The sequence below is a fragment of the Dermacentor silvarum genome, chromosome 3 (genome assembly GCF_013339745.2).
Source record: "Dermacentor silvarum isolate Dsil-2018 chromosome 3, BIME_Dsil_1.4, whole genome shotgun sequence".
NCBI classification, from domain to species: Eukaryota; Metazoa; Arthropoda; class Arachnida; order Ixodida; family Ixodidae; genus Dermacentor; species Dermacentor silvarum.
The window spans coordinates 64,725,399-64,751,825 of record NC_051156.1 but is presented as its reverse complement, the minus strand read 5'-3'; the positions used below and the strand labels follow the sequence as shown (position 1 = coordinate 64,751,825).

The window sequence follows — 26,427 nt, the reverse complement described above, 5'->3', positions numbered from 1 at the left end:
TGTGCTGAGTTTTGCCGTTGGATCCCTCGTCTGGCTCCGCATACCTTTCAATTCTCCTGGCCTCACCCCCAAGTTTGCTGCCAAGTACCACGGGCCATACCGCGTCATCGAGCGCAGGTCTCCCGTCACTTATGTCATTGAGCCGGTCAACCCCTCCTCGGACAAGCGCCGTCTCGGTCGCGACACGGTCCACGTCAGCCACCTCAAGCCGCATCACGACCCTCTCATCCTTGCGTCCCCTTGAGTCGCCAGGATGGCTCCCCTTCGCCGCCGGGGTTATTGTAGTGAAGAAGAAGAACAGGGAGCAAGCAGTAGTGGGGCGCTCTCATAGATGTAGGGCGCGAGCGCAGATCACGAGCTCTTGGCGTTGAGACCGTTGCTCTCTGGCGACTGAACTGGTTTTTCGCCTGCCGCTTGCCGTCAGTAAATCTCTTTATCAGTTGTTATTATTATTATTATTATTATTATTATTATTATTATTATTATTATTATTATTAAAGATATCTGTGGACCAGCTCCTGAAGCACTAGCCTGCTCCATAGAGAACAAATGGCAACACTCCCACAATGACAATGTTGTCCAGAGTGACAATGTTATCCAGAGTGATATCACAACACTGAACTTGACATTAACCCTGCAATGCCTAGTACACATCCTGTGCCGCAGACTCAAACTCAAGAAACAGCAAGGGAAAAAAGTGAGTCAGCCTAAATTGATGGACTAGTGTGAAGATCAAAAAACATGCCATTGTTGCCAAAAGCTATGCTTACATAAGGGGAGATGTGGATCTTAGACCACCAACTTTTAAAATCTTTATTCTTCGAGGTATGGTGCTAAAAACTTCTACACGTATGTAATGTTACATGCTTATTTCGAATATGAGGTCCATTCTTGTTTATATCCTTCGGTTCTAATTTTATGCAAGCTGCATCTAATTATTTTCTGCAAAGATTTCCAAAATATCTGTTCCATAGATTTCACTAACTAGGGTATCAGTGACTTCTATATGACTCAAGAAATGCCATAAGACCAACCTTATTGCTCAGCCTTACCAAGAACACGAGTTGCGAGGTTTTGAAGTTGAAACTCGAAAGTGTACTTCTGGTGCTTAACTTTGAAGCCTTGTAACTATTGTTGCTCTAGGTAAGGCAGAGCAATAAGGTTCATCTGATGGCATCGCTTGAATCGTACAGAAGCCACTGATATCCTGTTTAAAAAAATTGCTGGAACTGATATTTTGCAAATGCTTGCAAAAAAAATTATTTAAAGGAAGCATGCATAAAATAAGAAACACAGGAGATCAACAAAAATGGATGCATATTCAAAATAAGCATGTAACATGTCATACTTGTAAAAGTTTTCAGCGCCATATTTCGATGAATAAAAATTGGTTTTCTAAAACCCACTTCCCTTAAGTGAGAAAAACGGCACTGTACTGCTCGAGAAGAACGGTGTCCTCGCTTTTGAAATGTAGTAGTAACCAGCTTTCATGAATGTGCACTCTCGGGCAACAACAATTTGTCAATAGAAATCAAGAATTATTAACAAAAGGCTAACTATGCCGGCCACATTTTTCTTTTATTCAGCTTTCCTGCAACGAAACCACACTGGTGCTATTTTTCACCAACGCTTTGTCAACGCTATTCTAACAACACTATTTGCCAGTTTAATAATAACCTCACTTTAACGCGCGCCTATTCAACCTGAGAATACTACCACAAAAACGGGTTCCTATGCTTGCAGCAACAATCACAGGTCATGAATACTGCACAGACGATATCCATGCTCTTGCATGTGCAATTTCAATAATAAGTATGACTCTTCTCATACCATTTTGTAGCCACGCCTTGGCCCAGAACACTCAAGAGATTTTCAGAACATAACTTATCACGCTAGCTAAGTCTCAAAGGCACACTTATAAAATGAAACACAGTAGAACCTCAATGATATTATCACGCCTGATACGAATTTCGGGCAGACATGAATTTTTCAAACGTTACGGCCCAAGTCCATTAGCTTACAACGTACTAAATTTGGAATGTTACAAATCGCTTTTTGTGCCACAGCAGATGGTACGAACAATCGAGCCACCGAGCAATCCTTGGCAGAGCCGGAAAGTGCACCGGTAGCACCAGACACTGGTTGCTGTCAGGCTGGCAAAGCGGCCGCGCCAATGTGCCAATCGCATTCCTTTGCCAGGGCAACATTTGTCAATCCTCCTAGAATATGAATCCGAACACACAAAAAATTAAAGACGTGTAAATGTGAGCATAGTGTGCTAATGCATATTTGTGGGTGCCTTACCTTCTTGAAGATATATATATGTTGGTGCACACTGGTGCATGACAAACTTGCAAGCTCTCTCTCAGTGAAAAATCATACTATGATTCATGTGTATTTCGTAAAATTTTTTCTGTGTCTGCTGAAGTTTATAGAATGGTGCATTGTTCTTTTCATTTGTATACACTATATCGTAGCTATCTGCTGACTGTATTCTTCCTTATCTATACAATTGACAAACACGTCTCTATGTGCGTAGTCGCGAATTGTCTAGAACTTTATGGAAGACACGCGGGCATCAGGGATTAATCTAGAACCTTCGATGACTCAGGTATAAAAGCCGACGCGTTTTTAAGGGGAGGGTATTGACACGTATAGATGTTTATCTTTCACCGGTGGCCGCTTTCCACCGGCTAACAAATGTTAAACGTTATCGCTCGGCGCAGGACGCGCCTGTATCGGAAGTTTCTAGAACGTTATCGATGCTTCTTTCTTTCGTCAAGGATTTTTCACGGATCGCCGAGCCACTGACATACCTCACGAAGGCCGACGTCGAGTTCAAGTGGGAGACGCCGTCTGAAAACTAATTCTGAAGCTGAAATTTGTGTGCTTTGTTCATTGGGATCATACTCAATTACAGCACTCCCATTATCTCTACAATCCCTTTCAACATTTATTACAAACTAAGGCCGTCCATTGTATACCAGCCACATAATTGCTCACAAGTATTTCTATTTTATAATCTAACAGAAACTGCGGCGCATTCTGGTACTGTAGCCATTTATAGATTCCACTGAAAGTACTGACTTCTCTCATTGGTGAGTTGTACTACGCCAACGGAATGAAACACAACAGGGGAACTTTAGGTAGAGCACTCCACATGCGCAATTACTCGAGAGCACCACGCCATGTCACTACGAATCGGGTCACTAATATGCGGACTCTGATGAAAGTGCACAAGCCAAACTTGCGCCGATGTCACACAAACTGCAGACACTTAGTTAGCCCTAAATTGACACGTTTCATTCCGTGAGCATTGTATGTACAGAAATGGTTCATTACTTTCCAGCATAGGTCTGGCTGAATGTCCAGATAGATAAGTGTTACTCCAGTACAGTGGCTACTTCAAACGAACAAGGGTTCACAAGGAAGACGAACATGGTAAGCCTCAGTTTGAAGTTAACACATCTGAGAGGGGACTTGTCTTCATCAGAGCAACGAGTGGTCGAAACCCCAGGGCAGCCCACCGGACAAGTGGCTCACCTCAGGATAAAGCCGAACAGGTGGTCCGAGTAGGGGAGAACAAACAGGGCCTTTGGCGGGAGCTCGCAGGCATTGCACAGGGCGTGCGCCCGTTCCGTGGCCAGCACGTTGTCTCCTGGCATGACATGCACATGGCAAAAAGAAAAACATGCACAGTCAGGGAGAAGTGATTCCCGATACCACTTGGGCAAAATCGGCGAAATCATTTGTTTTCATTTATTTATTGGGTTTGACCTCTAAAATCGACACCCCATCACGGCCATGAAAGACACTGCAATGGAAGGCTACGGACCAGTTTCAAACTCTTAAGATTATTCAACCCTTCGCTGTCATGTGGTGGGCTCCTTCTGACAAGCAATAGTATTGGTTTCAGTCAAATTTTGGGAAGTGCCCGACACATGTTCATGATTATGTGCCTTGGCTTCTGTGTTTACAGTGTTACGGTGTGTTTTTTGCAGCACCTTTTGGGAACTTTTTCAACTATTGGCAATTGCTTCATTTGAGTGCCCTCACCTTATTTTAATGGTGATAGTCATTTTATGGATCATAAGTGGATCCTCATATAGCCCTTCCTTTGGTCAGTTTGTCGGGTGCTCAATCTTCAAAAAAAAAAAGCTTTTTGTTTGAGAAGGAAAGCTTGTCTCAAAAAGTGAAAAATTGAGATCATTCACTAAGTAAGATATTTTTACGGTGCATTTGGACAGATAGGGGAACCATGTATATCATTTTTTCGAACCACTACAGGTTCATTGCTCATAATGCAGCAGACACAATGTTCTAGTCAGTTTATATTCACAGCACATGACTTAGTGAGCAGATATAAGCTTGGGACATGGTATTATCTGTCCTGTTGATAGTGTTAGGTGTCGCCTGTATTAGTAATTATTTGAGCAAAGGTCGTGTCACGACATAATTATTATTATTTTTTTTTTTGCAATAATTCTTTGATAATTCTTTCTTTTCTTTTTCAATCTCCGTATGACATTGTGTCCCCTCCATTGCGAACAAGAAGCCCGTATGGGTTCTAACACATCAATTTTTTTTTAATTGGTCAGTGACCCTAATTTTTCAACTTCGTAACACGCTACCTGACCAGACACGCTTCTGTCAAACTTTTACTAAAACCCCATCTCCAGGTAACTCAAGCCTTTTACGTAAAGTTCAAGCATCCTAATTACTGTGCCACAGCAGTCCCACAGAACCAGCAGGTTAGCAGGATCATGTTACGCAGCCTGTCACACAATCACAGAGGCAATGAGACACATCACACTTTGCGCATGCTTAGCAGAGGACTAGAGCCTCCGCATAAACTTTCGAAGTTGTGAGCCAGTGTTTGTCTCGTACTAGCTCGTCCTTTCTTTGCTACTAGTTCTATAGCCACACTGCTTTTGGCAGTAACAATAACTTTATAATCAACTAGCCCCAGACGGTTTTACTGAAGTCTTGCAGACCTACTGCCAACCTACTATTGGCATCTGCCATGCCATCAACGCCCTTTGCAAAGCTAAGTGGTTTGCCACTGGCTTGAGAAGGGAAGACTGGCACCATCAAGAAATGGAAGGAACTTCACAATTGACACTTGCAGGCCCCTTCAGTAAAGCTACGGATAGATACGAAAAGTAATGCCACTCACCAACGGGTATGGAGAGGTTGTTCTGCACCAGGACCAAGGCCACCTTGGTGTTTCGGCCCTGTAGGCTAGCTCTGGTACAAAAAAAAAAATAATAATAAGGAATGAACGTCAAAGTTTCTTGGATGTTGGCTTTAGTCTGAATACTGGCTAGTACATGTAACACGGATCTGCCACCACGATCACAACCAGAGTTTATTACAATTGTAGTGAAGAGGAAGAAGTGCTCTTGCGTCTGTCGCTGTGCGCACCATCAGCGTTCGTGGACTGCCTCGATTGCGTGAGACGTCTAATAAATCGTCATATCACATTTGGTGGAAGGTGCTGCAACCCCCGACCTCACCCTGGAACTTCGCAGCCGAACGTTGCCGACTGCTTCAGCCGCTACCATGCTCGAGCCTACCGACAATCCGCCTGCAGCTTCAACCGCGCCCATCATTTGCGGCGCCGTCCACCAGCAGCGGGACCCCCCCGTCTTCAGCGGAGCCGGTGAGACTGACGTGGAAGATTGGCTCTCTACCTATGAGCGCGTTAGCGAGAACAACAAGTGGGATGACCCGACGAAGTTACGTTCCGTCATCTTATATCTTGCTGACGTTGCGAACCTCTGGTTCCACAATCATGAGTGGGAACTCCAAACCTGGTCCGCTTTCAAGGCAGCATTCACGGAAGTCTTCGGCCGCCCAGCCTTACGAAAGCTCCATGCTGAACAGCGTCTACGCCAGCGCGCTCAACAGCCCGGCGAGACGTACACCAGCTACATAGAGGATGTCGTCGGTATTTGCGCCCGCGTCGATTCTAGCATGAGTGAAGAGGACAAGGGGAAGCACATCCTCAAGGGCATCGAGGACGACGCATTTCAAATGCTTCTCGTGCGAAACCCTTCATCTGTCGCAGCTGTCGTCACTATTTGCCAGAGCTTCGATGAGCTGCGTCGCCAGAGGGTCCTTGCGCGCAACGCTGTTCCGCCCGGCCACTCTCTCTCGGGCCTCACGCTTCCCTCCAACTCCTCGCCAGAATCCTCACTCTCCGTTCAGATTAAGGATTTTATTCGTGAGGAGGTGGCGCGCCAACTGTCTATGTTGCCTCTCAGCGATCGACCCCTACAGCCTGACACATCTCTGGCTGCTCCCATTAGGAGAGCCATTCGCGAGGAACTTGCCGACTCGCTACCTTTGGCTCAACCATGTCCTCCCGTGGCGGCACCTCTGACCTATGCCGCGGTCGAAGCGCGACCTGCGCCGCCGACATTCGCATTTCCTGCGACAGTGCGACCTCAAGCAGTGCCAACTCCCGTGTCGCCTCCTATTCCGCCTCGAAGCCAAGTTCAGAACCCTTGGTGCACATGCGACAACCGACCTATATGTTTCGCTTGCGGTTTCGCCGGCCATGTCGCGCACTTCTGCCATCGTCGCATGCCACCTACTAACCCTGCTGTCTCAACGCCTGGGTATGGATATTCCCATGATGCTACCGGCCATTCCATGTATCCCGACCCAGAGTATCTGCCGTCTTCACGACGCCCTTTTGGCAACCATCGTTCTCCGTCACCACGTCGTCGCTCGCTTTCCCCCTTACGTCGTCGCCAGTCACCTAGCGAGGGAAACTAGTTGCTGCAGTTCTGCAGGCACGAACTGCCAGCTTCGCGACTTCTACAAGGCCTGCACAGTCGCCACGCAATTTACTGGACGTTTTGGTCGAAGGAACCGCCACAATTGCGCTTATTGATACTGGGGCTGCGGTTTCTGTTATGGACGAAAAGCTTTGTCGTAAGCTCCGCAAGGTCACCACGCCGTTGTCTGGTTTGCTACTGCGTACCGCGAGTGCGCAGCATATAGCACCGCTTGCTCAATGTACCGCAAGAGTGCTCATTGCCGACGTTGTTTATGTTGTTGAATTTTTCGTGCTTCCTTCATGTTCACATGACATCATTCTCGGCTGGGACTTCTTGTCTCACCATCGTGCCATCATCGACTGTGCTCGGGCCGAAGTGGCGCTTTTCCCGCTTTCCGAGGCCTCGCTGCCTGACCCTTCTGAAAGTAAAGCCGCCAAGCTCACCGTTGTCTCCGATACGAACATACCACCCGAAATGTCGGTTCTTGTGCCCGTATCTTGCTCCGCCGTGCCAGACGCTACGGTGCTTTTTACACCATCGCCTATTTTCCTACGTCGCAAGGCTCTACCTCTACCATTTGCCGTCCTCAACGCTGTATCTGGATTATCCACTATGCTTGTGTGTAACCCGCTTCAATCCCCTGTGACCTTACTGCGTGGAGAATCCCTTGGTCGTGTTCAGCCCCTTGATCCGCTTCACATTCTCGATACTTCCGATGACACGGCCTGTTATGACCTCGACGCCCTCACTTCTCCATTGCTGTGCGCATCATCATCATCATCATCATCATTGTCGCCGTCGTCGTCGTTAGACGTTCTTGAATCTGCCTTGGCACCGATCTGCCACCTCCGTACCGCCAGCAAGTCCTCGGCTTCTTCAGAATTTTCGCTCGTCGTTTGATTGCGACCAACCATCCCTGGGACATACGGCGACTGTCACTCACAACATTCACACCGGTTCCCCCCATCCACCATTACGCCAGCGGCCATACCGCGTGTCGGCAGCCGAGCGACAGCTACTTACCGAGCAACGATATGCCGCATCGTGGCGTCATACGGCCTTCCCAGAGTCCTTGGGCGTCTCCTGTAGTATTAGTACGCAAGAAGGATGGCTCAATACGCTTCTGTGTGGATTACCGTCGGCTCAATAAGATAACCCGTTAAGATGTCTATCCGCTGCCTCGGATAGATGACGCCCTCGACTCCCTACAAGGCGCGGAGTACTTCTCATCTTTGGATCTTCGCTCCGGCTATTGGCAAGTGCCGATGGTTGAAGACGACTGTGAAAAGACAGCTTTCGTCACGCCCGACGGCTTGTATGAATTTACCGTAATGCCATTCGGGCTCTACAATGCGCCCGCTACTTTCGAGCGTATGATGGACACTATCCTTCGTAACTACAAGTGGAAAACATGTCTATGCTACCTTGATGATATTGTCGTGTTTTCGCCCGATTTCCCGACGCACCTCGTTCGCTTGCGTGAGATCCTGACGTGTCTCACCTCTGCCGGCCTCCAACTCAACATCAAAAAGTGCCGTTTTGCTGCCCACAAGTTAACAATATTGGGCCACGTTGTTTCGAAGGATGGTGTACTTCCTGACCCAGCCAAGCTTTGCGCGGTCGCAGAGTTCCCGATGCCCACTACTCTTAAGGGGGGACGTGGCTTTGAAAATCAACTTCCTGATTTCTCCATGGATTTTGATGAAAATTGGCACAAATGTTTAGAATGTCTCCCTGATACTTCCATAAAAGTTTCAGAGTGATACCTTGAGAACATTTTATTGAGCAGAATTCTTCTCTCTTGAACTTTCTGGAGGGCCTGGGGAGCTTAAAAAACATGATGGAAGGCTCGTTAAGTATTGACTGCATAGCTCAATGCCTGCTGAAGGTCGTGACAGTCTTACTTTTTTTTTTTCCGCTACACAAATTTTTTAGATAGTCACCAAGCACACTTTCGGGGTGAACGAATAGCCATGCCATAAATTTATAAAAAGTCAAGATAAAAATGTGAGACTGTCTCGACCTGCACTGTAGTCCAAGGAACGTGACAAAAAAAACAGAATCAAAATAGGCTAAACGGCAACGAAGAAATCAGCTCCAGAAACTGAGCAGAAAGGCGAAAAAACAGTTTCGAGAAAACGGCTCTCAAAGTTGCACCTTCTCTTCAGTTCCCTAAAACGCACCAAAGTTGTAATCTTTGATGTGTTTTGTGACGTGGGGCTTCTTGGACATGTGGCCTCTGGTCTGCTGAGCCTTCGTTCTGCCTTTTTCATGTTTGTATGGCATTCTTTACTGCTGCTCTACAAAGAGCATGGTGCCTGGGTTTCAAACCAAGTGAGGTGCATAACTATGTGGGCATAAATATACAGTAGTTCTAGCGTTGTATCTGCAGACTGCCTCATTGATAGCAGCCTCCAGTGCAGTCAGTGAGGCATTGTTTTCTTTTGGTAGAATCGACCATGTTACTGAATGAAGGCTCTTAGCAGCCTTCTGAATCATCTTCCATTGACAATGGCTATGGAGGTTAGGAGAGCCACTGATAGATAGGCAGCAATGCAGCTGCTAGGTGCTTTCCAGCCTGTACTTTTGTATCATGCCTCACTTCTGCAGCCAGGTGTCTGTGCCAGCCAAAGTGGCCTAGTGAACAGAGCTCATGATGAGGTTCTCTTTATGAATTAAAGGGGTGGTATGATAGGTATTGTTACGAGATATCGTGGCATTACGATAATAGAGTCGGCGCGCGATGTACCAAGTCGCGGGTCCGAGGTGCCGATGTGCGAAATGCCTCGTCGCGGGTACGCGGAATAGACGCTCGACGAGCTCAGTCGCGCAGTCCGAGGTGCCGATGCGCGAAATGCCTGGTTGCGGGTCCAGGCGCTCGGTAAGCTCAATCGTGCAGTCCGAGGTGCCGACGCGCGAAATGCCTAGCCGCGGGTCCGAGGAATAGACGCTCGAGGTGTCGACACTCCATGAGCGATGTGCCGACACGCGAAATGCCTAGCCGCGGGCTCGAGGAGTCGACGCTCGAGGTGCCGACGCGCGAAGTGCCTAGCCGCGGGTCCGAGGAGTCGACACTTGTTGAGCGATGTGCCGACGCGCGAAATGCGTAGCCGCGGGCTCGAGGAGTCGACGCTCGATTTGCTTAGTCGCGCAGTCGGAGGCGCCAACGCACGAAATGCTTAGGCAAGGATCCGAGAAGTCCGCGCGCGATGTGCTTCATCGCCGAGTCGGAGACGCCTACGCGCGAAAGGCTTAGCCGCGTGTCCGAGCATTCCGTGCCCGAATCTCGGTCGCGAAGTCCGCGTCACCGATGCTCGGAATGCTTAGCCGCGGGTCTGAGACGTCCACAAAAAGCGGAATCGCCCACGCTACTGCGATGTCCGCGTAGCGCCCGCTTTAACACTCGTCGAGATTACGGAAACTGTCCGGAGCTCGCGAGGGGACCGCAACAAGCGGAGCAGACGACGCCATCACGGAGCGAGCACCGGACCAATGGCGAAACGCGCTGGAGTCACGTGGCGGGCGCAGCCAATCGGTGGCTCCGGCACGACCTCCAATCATTTGCTTTTTGTGTGCTTGTTTCTGTATGGAGGAGATAGCTGAAGCGGCAGATTTGAAGACGGAGAAATGCGCTTTCCAACGAGACCAAGATGGCGGCGCTCGGCTGCGCCGTTCCGGAGATATCGTGGCTTGAAAAACGCCGTTTTTTCGCGATTTCCGTGCAATTTTTCGGCACCTTGGCTGATACAATTTTTTTAGAGCACTTCTACTTGGTTTTCAGTGATGATATTTCGGAATCAGATAGAATAAGAGTTACAGAAACTGAAAATGTGATTTTCAAAAAATCGATTTTTTTGCCATTTTTCGCGATGCGAAAGCCGCGTCCCCCCTTAAGGCACTCCACAGCTTTATAGGGCTCTGCTCTTACTTTCGGCGTTTTGTGCGCAATTTTGCCACTATTATCGCACCACTGACCAATTTGCTTACGGCTAGCAGCGGCATCTCCGCGTGGTCAACTTCGTGTGACGACGCCTTCAAGAAACTACGTCCCCTACTTACTTCGCCGCCGATTCTTCGACACTACGATCCGACAGTGCCCACAGAGCTACACACGGACGCCAGTGGCATCGGACTTGGTGCAGTCCTAGCGCAACGAAAAGACGGCTACGACGAGTACGTCGTCGCATATGCGAGTCGCACTTTAAAGAAGGCAGAAGCCACCTACTCTGTCACAGAGAAAGAGTGCTTGGCCATTATTTGGGCTCTCGTCAAATTTCGTCCATACCTATATGGTCGCCGTTTTGACATTGTTACCGACCACCACGCCCTTTGCTGGCTGTCCTCGTTGAAAGATCCGTCAGGTCGCCTTGGCCGCTGGGCACTTCGCTTACAAGAATATAACATCCGCGTTGTCTACCGATCGGGCAGAAAGCACTCTGACGCCGATGCGCTTTCCCGATCACCGCTACCTTCCGATGTGGCTTCAGTGTCAACGCCCTTCGCATCCATGTCGACGATCAACGTCGCTGATATGCCGGCCGAGCAGCGTAAGGATACCCGTTGAAAGATCCGTCAGGTCGCCTTGGCCGCTGGGCACTTCGCTTACAAGAATATAACATCCGCGTTGTCTACCGATCGGGCAGAAAGCACTCTGACGCCGATGCGCTTTCCCGATCACCGCTACCTTCCGATGTGGCTTCAGTGTCAACGCCCTTCGCATCCATGTCGACGATCAACGTCGCTGATATGCCGGCCTGAGCAGCGTAAGGATCCCCTGCTTTCAACTATGCTGAATTTCCTCCACGATCCATCCGTCACACCCTCTTCTCGAACACTTCGTCGCCAAGCCGCTCACTCACTTTGCTGTCCACGACAACGTCCTTTACCGCAGAAATTATTTGCCTGATGGTCGCAAATGGCTGCTTGTGATACCACGACACATGCGTACTGACATATGCGCTTATTTCCATGCCGCTCCTCATAATGGTCACGCCGGCGTTCTGAAAACGTACACTCGGCTGAGGCAGCGTTTCTACTGGCACGGCATGTATCACTTCGTGCGCCAGTACGTACGCGCTTGCACGGCGTGCCAAAGGCGTAAAATTCAACACCGCCCTCCTGGCGAGTTACAGCCGCTCCCCTGCTCGGCCCGGCCATTTGATCGCGTCGGCATAGACCTATACGGGCCACTTCCCTGCAGTTCCTCGGGTAACCGATGGACAATTGTAGGCGTCGACCACTTGATGCGCTACGCCGAGACTGCCGCACTTCCGGTGGCCTCTGCGCGCGAAGCGGCCTTCTTCATCTTGCGGAACTTCGTTCTTCGACATGGAGCACCACGCGAACTGCTCAGCGACCGGGGGCGTGTGATCCTGTCCGAAGTAATACAAGGCCTTCTCGCTGCATGCAGCATCGTTCACCGCAAGTCTACCGCCTACCACCCGCAAACGAACGGCTTGACAGAGAGGTTCAACCGCACACTCGGTGACATGTTGACTATGTACGTTGCCTCGGACCACAGTAACTGGGACACTGTTTTGCCGTTCGTAACGTATGCCTATAATACCGCCACACAAGCTACCACTGGCTTTTCGCCATTCTTTCTGTTATATGGCCGCGAGCCCTCGTGTACAATGGACACCCTGCTCCCATACCGACCCGACGCTTCTGAATGCACAGCAGTGTCTGAAGCCGCCAAATACGCAGAGGACTGCAGGCAGCTCGCCCGTACCCTTACGACCGCCGCCCAAGGTCGCCAAAAGCTGCGGCATGACAGTAACGTGCCTACACCACATTTTCCGACTGGTTCCCTTGTTTGGTTGTGGATCCCACCTCACAGCCCTGGCCTTTCAACCAAACTTCTTGCATGCTATGATGGTCCCTACCGCGTCATCGACCGTACCTCGGCTGTCAACTACGTTGTCGAGCCTGTGACGCCATCACACGACCTTAGACATAGCGGACGTGACACGGTTCATGTCAGCCGACTTAAGCCATACTATGACCCCCTGATCCTACCTACGCCGTAGGTCGCCAGGATGGCTCATCTTCTCTCCCGGGGGCCATTGTAGTGAAGAAGAGGAAGAAGTGCTCTTGCGTCTGTCGCTATGCGCACCATCAGTGTTCGTGGACTGCCTCAATTGCGTGAGACGTCTAATAAATCGTCATATCACACAATCACCTAGTGAAAAGACTTGTACTGTTGTACTGTTGAATGCATCGGGGCTTTGAATGGGCATCTCTGCCAGAGAACCAGGACACCTACACAATACGTCTGGCGGCTAGCATTCCAGCTGTTACGATGGTTTAGCCTCTACTGAAAAGCATGTAAAATCTATTTTTGGCATATTCTTATGAAATAACTTTTTTTTATATTTAGATACTATGAGCACTTGCACAACAGCGTGCCGTTACAATGAACATGAACAGTATTCAAAGTTCATTAAATTTGGAGAAAGCATGAGAAGGCCTACGGTCACTGCGCATCAAGTTTCAATTGTACATTTAAATTTTTATCCAGTAAGACACTCCTACATTCTTGTTTAACTATCCCAACCAGACAGTAATTCGGCAAAATGTCTAGCTTCCATAATTACAAGAAGTATTAGGTGGCAACCAAGACTTTTTTATGAAGATCTCATTCCAAGGAACCTTTAGCATTTGAGCAGGCCGGCTATGTTCAAAGGCAGTGCTACAGTGCTGTCACATGTGTGGGAATGCCAGGAAATGGGCATTTCAGGATGGCATTTTTCCGGGGGGGGGGGGGGGGGGGAGAGGGGGACAGTGAGAACATCTTGAAGGCCAGTGTCTGGAGACCAGTGTTCCCTCTGTAACAATGTTTTGGTCTGTACAGAACAGCATCTAAGATGGTGTTTCTGGTGCCTACAGGAATTTCTTCTTAAGGCATCAGTACTAGCATTACAGCGTACAGTTCTACTGAATGTGAACGCTACCGCCCCCGCAACTACCAGTTCCCCTTGTGGAGAGGAGGATGGCAGCGAATGCTGCGTGGTCGATAACCTCGACAGAGATGCGAGCACGATCCACGTTGGACGGCCACTTACTGCGCTTTTACTGGCTGCGTCTTTTATACAGATAAGTGCACTCCTTAGCACCCTCTACACCCCGGTCCCCCTGTGCACCCCAACCGCCTCTCCTATTCACAAGCTATGTTGCCATGAAAGTGACAACTCTGTCACGACGCATTGTGCCACTGCGTGTGGGTGTGCAATTCAGTCATTCTGGAAGGCCTACAGAGCATGTGGTTCCTTCAGTGCTGTCAGATGCCATGCAGTTGCACATCGGTATACTACATGCCATCGGAACACCTTCCACCACCAAGCACCTGCCACATGATGGTGTTTACTTTGCACAGTGTACAATTTGTGTGCAGTCACAGTGCTGTTGTCAAAGGCTTTGCAGTGTCGAGAGTTTAAAGGACACTAAAGACAAAATGCAGGCACAACACATCTTTTGGAGATGATAATCCCCATTAATGCAATTAACATTTATTTTAAGTGGTGGCGCATATACAATTTGGTGATGGGAAATTCATTATAGGTGAAGATTTTAATGATTATGTTTATGTTATGTAATTAAGGAGTGTAAGCTGTCTGTCTGGGCACATATCCACCTTACTATGAAAGTGCTGTGACCTCTTATTGTGAAATTAACGAAAATAGAGTCCTGGAAGAATACCGTCTCAGTATAAACTGATTTAGTGTTTTGCTTTAGTGTCCTTTTAAAGCTAGGCCAGTTGGTCTTTGTTCATGGCAAACAGCACAGGCAATGGGACATTAACTAGCTTGTACCTTGCTTGTAATACCTTGTTCCATCGTCTGCTGTTTGCCAAGTTGTGGAATAAGTCTAGATGCAACCACCTTGTATAGCACTGCACACATCTCACATGCAATGCTCATTGTTATGCACGAGCAAATGCACTTCTAAACAACAAAAAAGCATTTCTTTATGCTGCCATTCAACGAGTGTCGCACAAAATAAGTAAAAAAATCAGAGGCTTGCAGCACGCCGCCGGCATGCCACTACAAGACCTCCCACACGACCTTCATGAAACACTAATAAGCTGAGCAATCTCTGAGAACATGAGAGCACATTCTGTAACAGCACACTTAGCTTTCAATTCTTATCATTCATTTCGTTGAGGGCCGATCCTAGAAATAAACAGCAGCACAGATTCTTTCAAACTAATGACAAAGGGCAAAAAAAAAAAGATCAAATCAAAAACAAAATGGATCATTGGAAATTACAATCCCAGAATGCAAGATATTATTTGACTGCATGAGTGAAGTAGTTTATCACAGCTGCACTTAGACCATGGAACACTGTGGTTAGTTGAGCCACACGCTCGCACTGTTTGCGTTACACATGACCATTAACCGAAACCTAGCATGCTCTGTGCCCATTTTCACAAAGAAGGGCACTACATGGCTTCGTTGCTCACTTCTGCCTCTACATCACTGCCTGTAAAACACGTCTGCACATTCAGATGACGCAGCATGTTATAAATAGGACACGTGAGAATCTGCCCGAAATCTAGGCACGCGCACTGTCTCCTAACCATCAGGTTAGGTTAGCCACCGCATTGTGATCAAGGGACCTCTATGGGCCCCGAAACGTCAAGTTTACATTTAGTACAATTGTACTTCTTGGCGAGTGTTCGCTTTATTCCACTATGTTCTTTCCTCGCCAGACGGGCTTCCGTTGAACTCTGGACAAAGCTTTATCTAACGCGCATTTACTGCAAATAAGTATTTACTGCAGTGGGCGATTCTCTCATTTCGCCGATTCCACTCCACAACCTTAACAGCTCTTTTTTTTTTTTCTTTATATGAATACGTGCTAGATGGCTGTCACATCGCGTGACACCGGTAACACCAAAGCACTGCACACCAAATCCACATCAGCGACCGACACTTCTCACAAGTGACGCATCTGATGAAAATTTCAACTGGCTAAAGCTATACAAAAAGATACCTGACTATGGTGGGGCCATTACAGTGCCCCAGCAGAAGTGCCAGCTAAGCAATAACTTTCTCGTCCTCACCGAATTACACCGTTTTCTAAAATTTCATTAAAAAGGAAAAAAAAAAGATGGGGGGTGGCTGCTTGGTAGCTGGCGCCAATTTCAAATCAAGGAAAAGTGGATGGGGGCGTTTGCACAGGTAGAGGCACTTGCTCGGTATTTTACGGTAATGAATACATTGCTAAGGAAGCGTCTGCTTAGACGTCGTAGCTGAACTTAGAAGAGGCACACATCAGTGCGTCTCAGCTTGCATGCAGAAAGTTCTTCATGTGTACACTAACGCCAACCCACGGAATGACACATGTAACTATGCAAATAGACCAAAGTTCACCGGAAGATGGAGGCTTGAAGAGATTAACAGTGGTCTGACAAGGGGACATGTGTTTGTCAATGCAGCAACTGCTTTCCTTGGCAGCGTTTTTTGTACGCGTAGCTTCCTGCAACTACTGCAGAAACGCGGACACATTAAAAAGGCATGCCTGAAAAAACGGAAAGAGGCAAGAACGAACAAGAACATTAACATCGAATATCCCCGACAAGGAACTTCGACAACGGCCTCAGCACCAGTCACGACTCAACAGCATTCACCAGACAGTGGCACTTTACGAGCTCAACACCTTAATCGACGCGTCCAGCACGCAGAAGGTCATGACTCAGCTACGCATACATGGCAAGCCCTTAGAGTTCGAAGTTGACTCAGGTGCAGCCTGCACTCATCAGTGAGGCCACGTCCACGTGGACAGATGGCCCACCACGGCTTGAGACAGACAACATCCTCCTACGCACCTGGTCAGGCCAGGCCCTTCAGTGTTCTCGGATGTGCAACGGTGGATGTAACGCACAGGAACAAGACCCTGACATTACCACTTGTTGTCATCAAGGGAACAGGGTGTAACCTCCTTGGACGCAACTGGTTTCCTCATCTGGGTATACAGATCACGGGCATCAATGACGTATCAGACGACGAACATGTTTCCAAGCTTCTGGACAAGTACCAGCCTGTCTTCGAAGAGAACATCTCAGGACACGTTGGTCCTGAGGTACAGCTTGAACTCGTGGAAGGAGCGAAACCGAAGTTTCTAAAAGCCCAGCCGGTTCCTTTTGCACTGCGGTCAGCTGTAGATGCTGAATTGGATCGTCTGCAAAGTCAAGGCATAATCGAGCCTGCGCAGCATTCGGATTGGGCAACGCCTCTCGTACTTGTTCGAAAGAAAAACGGCTCGTTGAGAATATGTGGCGACTACCGTTGCACAGTGAATCAAGTATCGAAGAAGGCAGATTACCCACTTCCCACTACAGATGAAGTCCTCAGCCACTTGAGGAGAGGCAAGGTCTTCAGCACTCTGGATTTGGCATAGGCTTACCAGCAACTTCACTTAACGCCAGATACAGCAGATATATTGACCCTGAACACGTTGAAAGGGCTTTACAAGGTCAAACGGTTGCCTTTCGGAATCTCTGCAGCTCCAGCCATTTTTCAATGCTTCATGGAGACTATGCTATCTGGCATCACAGGTGTTTGCGCGTACTTAGATGACGTGATCATGAGTGAGAAAGACACCACGGAACATGCTGAGAGACTGGAAGAAGTCCTGAAGAGGCTGCGCAAGTACAACCTTCGGCTCGGCAAAAACAAGTGCTGTTTTGCAGTGCGACAAGTTTCTTTTCTGGGACACCAAATTGACGAGACAGGCGTCCACACCAACGAAGAGAAAGTCCGAGCTATAACAGAGGCTCCAGCACCAAACTGCAAGCAAGCACTTCAATCATTTCTCGGAATGCTGGCTTTCTATGACAGATTCTTGAAGAACAGGGCAACAATTGCCAGCTGTCTCTACCAGCCCCTGCCCCTGCAGCCCCTGCATCAAGAAGCATTCGATAAGCTTAAGAGATTGCTTCTCAGTCAGACCATACTGGCACACTACGACGAACAGAAGGAGCTTCTCGTCTCATGTGACGCTTCACCGTACGGCATAGGAGCTGTTCTGTCTCAACGTGATGACCAGAATAGAGAGGTGCCAATCGCTTTCGCATCCCGAACGCTAGGGTCGGCGGAACGCAATTATGCTCAGCTGGACAGAGAAGACCTCGCTGTAGTGTTTGCAGCGCACAAGTTCGGAAGAAAGGTGACTTTCGTCACGGACCATCAACCGCTGCTCGGCATACTAAGTCCAGGAAAGCCAACGGCTCAAGTCCTCTCACCACGGATGACCAGATGATGTATCAAGTTATCGGCGTACGACTATAACATCGTCTACCGGCATAGCAAGAACCATCAAAATGCAGATGCGTTGAGTCGATTACCATTACCAGAACGTCTCGATGAACCCTGGCCACCAGGCGACGTACTGTTGTTTGAAGCTCTGTCGAGACCTCCGTTTACTGCTACAGAGATAGCACGTCTGACAAAACATGACAGCATCCTGCAGAGGTTGTACAAGGCAGTGCAGGATGGCACAGTGGAAAAGCTCACTGGAGAGGAGTTCGCTCCTTAACGATGAAGAGCTACCGCACTAGCATTTCAACGTGAGTGCATCACACTTGGATCATGGGTGATCATACCAAACTCAGCACGATCTCACGTTCTGGCACTTCTACATGCTGGTCACCGAGGCATGGTAGCCATGAAAAAGGGCGCAAGGAGCTATGTATGGTGGTCCAGAATCGACAAGGTGATCAAAGAAATGGTGTGACAGTGCCGTGAATGCTGTTTCAACGCAGAAGAGCCCACCCAAAGCTCCTATTTCCACCTGGGACCGTCCCCAGACACCATGGCACTAGGTGAACGTTGACTTCGCGGGGTCACTACTCGGGCGCACCTACTTGGTTGTTGTGGACGCACACACAAAGTGGGTGGAATTTCGGCATGTGACGCAAGCAACATCCGCGGTTGTCATCGATGTGCTCCGAAGCCTCTTTACAACGTTTGTCATTCCCCAAAAAGGTCATCTCGAACAACGGAAAAGCCTTCATTTCCACCGAGATAAAGCAGTTCTACACGGAAAATGGCATTCAGGCTATAACATCACCAGCGTACCACCCTGCAACAAACGGCCAGGCAGAACGCTATGTGGCAGAGCTGAAAAGAGCACTCCTGAGGGATACAGACAAGTGTATACAGTGCCGACTTGCAAGATTCCTGTATCGACAACACACAACTATACACACTGCCACAGGGATGACACCTGCGAAAGCCATGTTCGGGCGAGAACTTCTATGCCCTCTTGATCTGCTCAAGCAGGAGACGGAGATACAAATCCCTGAAAGCCAGGAGACATTACCGAAATCACGTCGCTTCGCTGTAGGGGAGAGCGTACTCATCCGTCAATTTTTGAAAAAGCCTGATTGGATTGAAGGCGAAATACTGTGCCGCGTCGAACCCCGATCCTGGCTGGTAAAAAGTGACCAAGGAAAGGTTCGGCGTCACCTCAACCACATGAAGAAGATGAGCCAGACCGGACAAGCAACCCAATCACCGATAGATTGGAACATAGCAGACAATCTCTCAGGCACCACGTCAGAAGAGACACCGTCGAGTTCTGCGGTTCAACGGCCTGACTTGCTCGACAGGCAAGACAATACGTCCTTGGAATCGTTGACCTCGACATCACAAGCAGGAACCTCCCGGAAACTGCGACCACCTGAACTTAGGCGTCCTCCAGACCGCTATGGAGACTTCGTCCAAGGGAGGAAGAATTGACATGTCGCGCTAGAAGAAGACCACAATTAAGTGCGCACGCGAATGCACGGGACGAGATGGCACGAGCGCGAGCTTGGCATCGAACGCTGGCTAGCTGTTGACTCCAATGCCTAAGCTATGCTGCTTACCGTGTTCATGTTTCCTTGTTTGTAATAAATCGTCGGCAGCCACAACCTGCTGCACAGATGTAACAGGAGGAGAAGGAGAATAAGCCAGTGCATGTAGTACAGTGAGGGAAGTCAAAGCGAGGTCAGGGAAGGAGGGTTAGTGTTCAGTTGTGATAGGTAGTGAAGAGGTAGGGGTACTGCTGTTGGTTCTTTCAAGAAGTAGGGACCTCCCAAACAGAAAAGGATCTACATGTGTAAGCAGGTGTTATCAATCTGGGGGGCCCAGTCTTGTCAGAAAACAGGAACTACTAAGATCTACTATTGGGACACTTGAAGGATAAGCAATAATAAGTACATGAGAACCTCGTTCTTATGTCTTGAGAAAAAAACATGAGGAAGAAATGTACTAACTGGGAAAAAATACGACCCGAAGTCCCTAAAAAATTTGCAGCCACGCATGCAGTTGACCATGTACGCAATACGAAACGTTGCGCTAATCACTGCAGCACAATACGCATGCCGAGCTGGTAGAACCCGATACGAGCATTGCCATTTTTGTGACTTCGGCAAGCTTACGTCTGCACTCCTTGAATTCAGCCTTGCAGCCCCCTTGGTGCAAATCGTTGCGGCCCGAGAAGCCGACGCCGCGCATGTCGGGCCTGAACGACGAAACCGAACTGGTGGGCGACACTGGAATACCATGCCGTCGGAGCGAAATATGACGCTCACTTCACCCCACCTGAAGTACGGAACGGCAGCATGTTTTACACTGCGTGGAACTATGTTCCACGCAGTGTAAAACAGACAGGTGAAGATGCTTATCGAAATGGGGTTGGCGGCGATATCTGCGAACGTGGCATGCAATGACTGGGAAGGAGATATTCTAAGACCAGAACAGGAAACTGAGTGCGCACCAACGTTTTCACGTGAGACAGGCAGGCGAGTATTGCGGGCAAGCTGCTGCAACGGGCAGCTACCGTTCCCAATTGCGTGTGCCTTTTCTTGTTTGCATGGGACCTAGCGGCCTGAAAACGTATTGTACGATTGCAGTCTGCCAATGTACTGAAAGTTGGTGCCGAAAGATTGTGTTTTCTATGAACGTATAAACCAGTAAAAAATAAGCATAGCTGTACTGGGTCATTTCTTTGTGTTCTCGATCACGAACGTTGGCGCCAGGAAATCCTACGTAATGGAATTGTATCAATGAGGTTCTATCTACTGTATTAAAAATCAGGCGAAAGAAGAGCTGCACTAAGATGCGTTCAATTAAGAGTAGAAGTGTGAATACACATCTAGTCGAAAGCCGAGGGAGATTTACAAAAAACTGACGTTGGCCCCACCGACATTCCTTGTTTGGAGTATATTAAAACCCTTTTGCTGTACAGTATTTCTGCAAAAACAACCCCAAGTATACCAATTGTTCTTCCTTCAAAAAAATGTATACGCAAAGAAACGGGCAGAATTACTGAATACGGTAAAAGCTCGATGATACGAATCTCACGGGGTCACGAAAAATATTCGTATTAGCCGAAATTCATATCATCGAAACACAATTAAAACTACTGTCGAATCTCGATAATTCGAACTCGAAGGGGCCCGAAAATTTGTTCGAATTAAAAGGACGTATTCTTGAAGTATTCGTGCACCATAGCACGATGCACGAACGGTGCGAGTCGTGAAATATCGCGGCGCGCAAGCGCATAGCAAGCGCGGGCCACGAAACTGCCCACGCCGGCTAACGGTCGCTTCCCGATAACGACAGAAAACGAAGCTTCATAGAGTGAGCGAGCGGCGCCGGCACACGGGTGCCCGCGGAGACCGTCGAAGGTGAGGGAGGAGGGCGGCAGGGAAGCGGATTTGGCCGCGTCAACTCCGCCGCTTCGGTGGCTCCCCTCGCCCTCCCTCTCAACTCCCTCGTAGCTCTCTCACCTTCGACTCCGTGCGTGCTGGCACCAGCTTATTTTAGCCGCACCCTGAAGTTTCGTTTTCTGCCGTTATCGGGAAGCGAGCGTTTGCGGGCGTAGCAGTTTCGTTGGCCCGACTGTTCCTCCGCCGCTGCTTCCCTCTGCGCTGCTGCCGCAGCGTGCAAGGTCAACATGTGACTAGAAAATAGAGGAGAAGGGTTCACTGCCATTTTATCCGCGCGGCTGAGACGTCGGCACTAGTGTGTGCTAGAATACGGTTGTCTAGAACACTCTAGTCGGCACGTACACGCTTGTTCCGGCGCGATGCAGAAACGGCGACCTTGCAATTTGAGAGAGGGGGAAATTTCCGCCGCGGGTTCTTTTTTTTCCCCCACTCCTTCGTGCGCGGCATTGAGGGGTCTCTCCTGAGCTTTTGCTCTATGGCGGTGTCGGAGCAATGCCGGTCGGAGGCGCCGCCGCGTTATTTGGCGCGCTGCTAAGAGCATTGTCGGTGCGCGGTATGTTCGAAATAAGCGTGTTCGAATTAACGAGATTCGACTGTAGCTAAATTAAAGAGTCAGAGGTGAACTCACTCAGGCACATGTACGTAAAAAGCATTTATTTCTTGAAGCGCCACCGCTTCGAACTCTTCGCGCCCAGTCGCGGAGTCCGCGCTGTCCGGCGCCGCGCCTCCGCACCAAAAGAGGAGAGAAAGCGCGTGACTGCGCGCTGTTCTCTTTCGCGGCCGTCGGTGGGGCGGCATTTATTCGTATCAACCGACGCAGGCTGAAAATCGATTCGTAACAACCATTCTCTAGCACGTTGCAAAGTAATGGGGCTCGGCCGGGACCACAGAAAAACTCGTATCATCCGGAAATTCGTATTAGCCGTGATCGTATCATCGAGCTTTTACTGTACGTTTGTTTCAGAAAGGGCGTTAAAAGTATATCTTAAAAAATAAATCAATAGTTTTTAAACCCCAGTACAGACAAAAACTTCATTGCATAGCTTCAAAACTCTAAGACTAGCTGAGAAAGGTGTATTCATTGGACTAAGATAGAGCGGTACTATCGCTCTGATGAAGGCCAGTATAACTTATGCCCTAACTGACTTATGCGCGGGGAAGCTGAACCTGTGCTTGTAGGTTTTCGTATGGACGAGCCCAGCTTGTCCTCGGTAGGAGTGGCACAAATTATAACGACTAGCCTGGCTCATCCTCAATAGGAAAGGGGTTAATCACAGGCAACTAAGAGACTCTTTCATGAAGTACTGGACACTAACGAAGTGCCAAGCTACTGTAGTCCTTGCCAGGCAGCACACAAACACATTCCGCATGGGTCTGCAAGTTGCACAGAACAAGCGAGCAATGGATACAGCAAGTTGGTCGTTACCTTGTCTACCCCACCCTCTGTGCTGTTCTCTCATTACCATAAGAGGCTACAGTTAGGATCTAGCCTTGTTGACTTCACTGCTACTTGACCCCATAAGTAAAAATGCAAAGCCAACATTCATAGAGAATGCATTTTCAGAAGAATAAATTATGCATGCAAAATGAATAATGAAGTGAAGTGTGCCAAAAGAAGGCTTTGCAGGGACAAGTGAGCAGGAAACAAATGGGATGTACACAAACCTGAGGCTGCGTATCTTGGTTGAGCAGTCGTTGCGCTTGTCAGCCCAGCTGGGGTCGTCCCAGTCCATGTCAAAGAAGAGGATGGCCACTGCCGGAACTTCAGCCAGATGCTTGTGCAGCCAGTTGCTCTTGAGCAGACCCCGCTCCTCATACCACTCGTACGACGGGTGCTGCAAGCCACCAACAAAAATTGCACACAGTCAAAGCCAGCAACATGGTGGGAACAATACCAGCTGGGAGCAATAAGCTCAAAAAAAAAAAGATACCGGGTTGCTGTTTCTAGCACTCAACCTGCAGATTACATACAGCCTTATTTACGATGGTGACGCAGGTATTTGAAAATGCTAAAGCAATACAATAAGTAACAGGCCTGCGCGGCATATGCAGCCCAGTCACAGTGTAAACTGGGCCGATATTTTGTAGCGATGCGTTATGCTTTATTCTCTGCTAGTCTTATCATCCACCGCTCACGGCTGGCTGATCCCATTGATAACGTGAGCGGACTGACACTCTGACCACTACCCAAGCGCGAAAAGCATGAAAAGGCATTAGCATCGGAAAGGTATCGCTACAAAAAATGCAGTTTCACCCGCAAGGCGAAGCATCAATTGCTATAGCAAATTAGTAGAAAGCTATGCGGAGTAAGGATAGTAGTTTTATCAGCTGTATAAACTTGGACATGCAGCAGCACCAGCAACAAGCAGAATTGTTGTCGACGCCGTCAGCATTTTGCTCGAGGCGTTGGTGACTGTTGCTGGTGCCTCTGGGGGCGGCTCGGAAGTTTTCGACGAGATCAGAACGGGACACTTGTCAAGCAGCGTTGGAAGTCTTTACCACCTTCTCGCCTTGCAATGTTTTTATATAATTACGCATTTGGTGCCACAGCTAGATGTCGCCTCCCCTCCCTCCCTCCAGTCCCCCCATGGCGTTTGGCGCGACGGAAGAAGTCGCGTTTGCTTTATATATATGGTGATTGTAAAGGAGGAAAGAGACACTTAATTCTGCAGCCCTTAAGGGAGCACGGCGCAGAACACCCATTTGCTGTCCGCCGTGCGTTCGCACCCCGTGAAAGCGCGCGTCCCTCGCGCTCTTTCACTCGCACATACAGCATACGGTGCGCGGCGACGATTTCATCGCCGTTGACGTCATATGGAACCTCACGGCGACGGCAGAAATCCACTTTGAGTGTCCATATAATTGCGGTATTATCGCATTAATACCGGCCCTGGAGGAGCGAGCTGCAGCTTGTGCTGCTCTCGGCACAGCCGTCTGCTAAGTCTTATGTTGCCTGGTTGCAGCCACCACGTGTAGCTCTACGATTCAGTTTTTCAGCAGCGGTTCATACCTTGCCATAATGTGTACCGAAGAGTTAACACAGGTATTGAGACTACGCAGAGCACGTTTCACATCCCTTGACACATGGCACGATACAGTGCGACTGCTACATGTTACGACACCTGGTGGAATACACCGCAACTGCAATGCAATGGTTGCAAGTATTGACGCTACGAGGCACGCATCTCACATCGCGTGACTCCTCACGTGCTAGGGCACCTGTATAGGGCATGTTTCCACAGCAGCTAGCAAGTACTGGTGTGGCGCCATGGTGGAGTAGCTGACTCACGCACAGAGGGCCGGGTTCCCTCCAGGTTCATTCCCGAAGGGAACTCGAAGGGAAAAGGGTTCATGTGATATGCACAAAATGAAACTTAGCCCTGCACATTCAACATACAATCATGCAGACAACCAGTTCAATGGAGTTCCTTGCGTCTACTCATGCACTACATGGCGCAATCTGTTAATAAATTGTATTCAACCTCTGAATCGTTCCACTATGAGCAAGACTCCCATATGGAAGCAAAGACACATCTGCTGTCTTCCTTTTTTGTGGTCAGCATCAGCATTTTCCTTCAGGGCAGCAGCAGCAAAACAGCAGCTTCTCAGCTCCAAAACAGCTCACACCTGACCCCATGTAGCACTGCCACAATCCTTTAGCACAAATGCACCCATTCAATTTTAAACTTTTAATTATGACCAGCCAGCTGAACAGGCTACTATGACATAATCAAGAGCTCTGTGTGACCATGCATTTTTTTGTTTGCTGTAGTAACATTGCTTGCTTTTTGCCGATAATACTTGAAACAGTAGCATTTCAAGTATAACATAACTATGTTATATAAACACTGTTATTATAAACATAACTGAGTTATAGACTTTCTCTACGGAAGGGCACTAGACCTCGTCATAATGCCCCCATCTGGACTTTTGCAATCACCCACTCCCACGTAACAATCTGTACTCCTGCATAACAGTCCAGAGAGAAGATGCTTTCTCCTCCTGATGGAAAGGTCTATATGGCTGACTAGTGGTCATTCGTATAGCCCAGCTTAGCGAAAGTGTGCACAACCTTTCAGTTCAACAATGCAGGAAATGATCAGCCGCCGAGCAAAACTGATGATCGGGGTACAAAACAATCTGGTATAAATATAACGAAGGGTGTAGAATAAAAATTACACTTGATATCACCATGCTATATACTTGTGCAAACTAATGGAACATAAAGTGATGAATGATTAATGAGTGTGAGTGTTCTTGATCAAAACAATGTTTTTGCACTGAAATATACAAGGTAACAAGGCTCACTCGTGCTACTTGCTCGCACTTAATATTGTGAATTCTGTCGAACACATTTCCGTGCCCTTTAGCCTAGCAGCATTTGGGGCCAGCACGTGCTAGAGCCTGTGTGAGAAGAATCTGTCATAGGGAAATTTTCACCGTAGGTATCTTACATTTTTCAGGTCAAGATTTGACAACTGCATAATTCATCAGCAGTTACTCCTCTAACTTTGCAGATGCTGTAATGGCTCAGTGTTTATGGCATCCTGCGGCCAAAGTTGCACATTTGACTCCCAGTTGCGGTGGCCACATTCCAATGAGAGCAGAATGTGAGAAAGCTTGTTAGCGATAATGAATTCTGCGCGATCAAAATTAATCTGGAGCGCTCAACAATGGCACTTCCAATAGTTGTTGCGTTCCTCTGGGGCATTAAGCTCCATCCCTTAATCTAGCTTTGTGTATATGTAACAAGATACAATGGCTCATAGTAGTTACTTCTACCATAGTACCCTGTAACTTTTAACCGAACTCGAGTGAAAGTGTGGCAACACATCTGTAAATTTATGTACAAAGCGAGTATACTTGGCGGAGAGGCTTCTGTCTGTCATGTAGCACGAAGTATGTGACAAACTGCAAGAA

General features: G+C 48.5%; 1 protein-coding gene across 1 annotated transcript in view; it reads right to left on the bottom strand.

Moving 5' to 3' along the window:
• Positions 1–26,427, bottom strand: part of LOC119444441 (trafficking protein particle complex subunit 11-like) — a 141,415-nt gene that overhangs the window by 113,837 nt on the left and 1,151 nt on the right. Inside the window, exons 2-4 of the mRNA XM_049664594.1 lie at positions 23,173–23,342; positions 5,177–5,247; positions 3,544–3,658 (exon numbers count right to left, since the gene is read on the bottom strand). Coding sequence (XP_049520551.1) covers positions 3,544–3,658; positions 5,177–5,247; positions 23,173–23,342 — 356 coding nt within the window. The remainder of the gene's footprint in view (positions 1–3,543; positions 3,659–5,176; positions 5,248–23,172; positions 23,343–26,427) is intronic.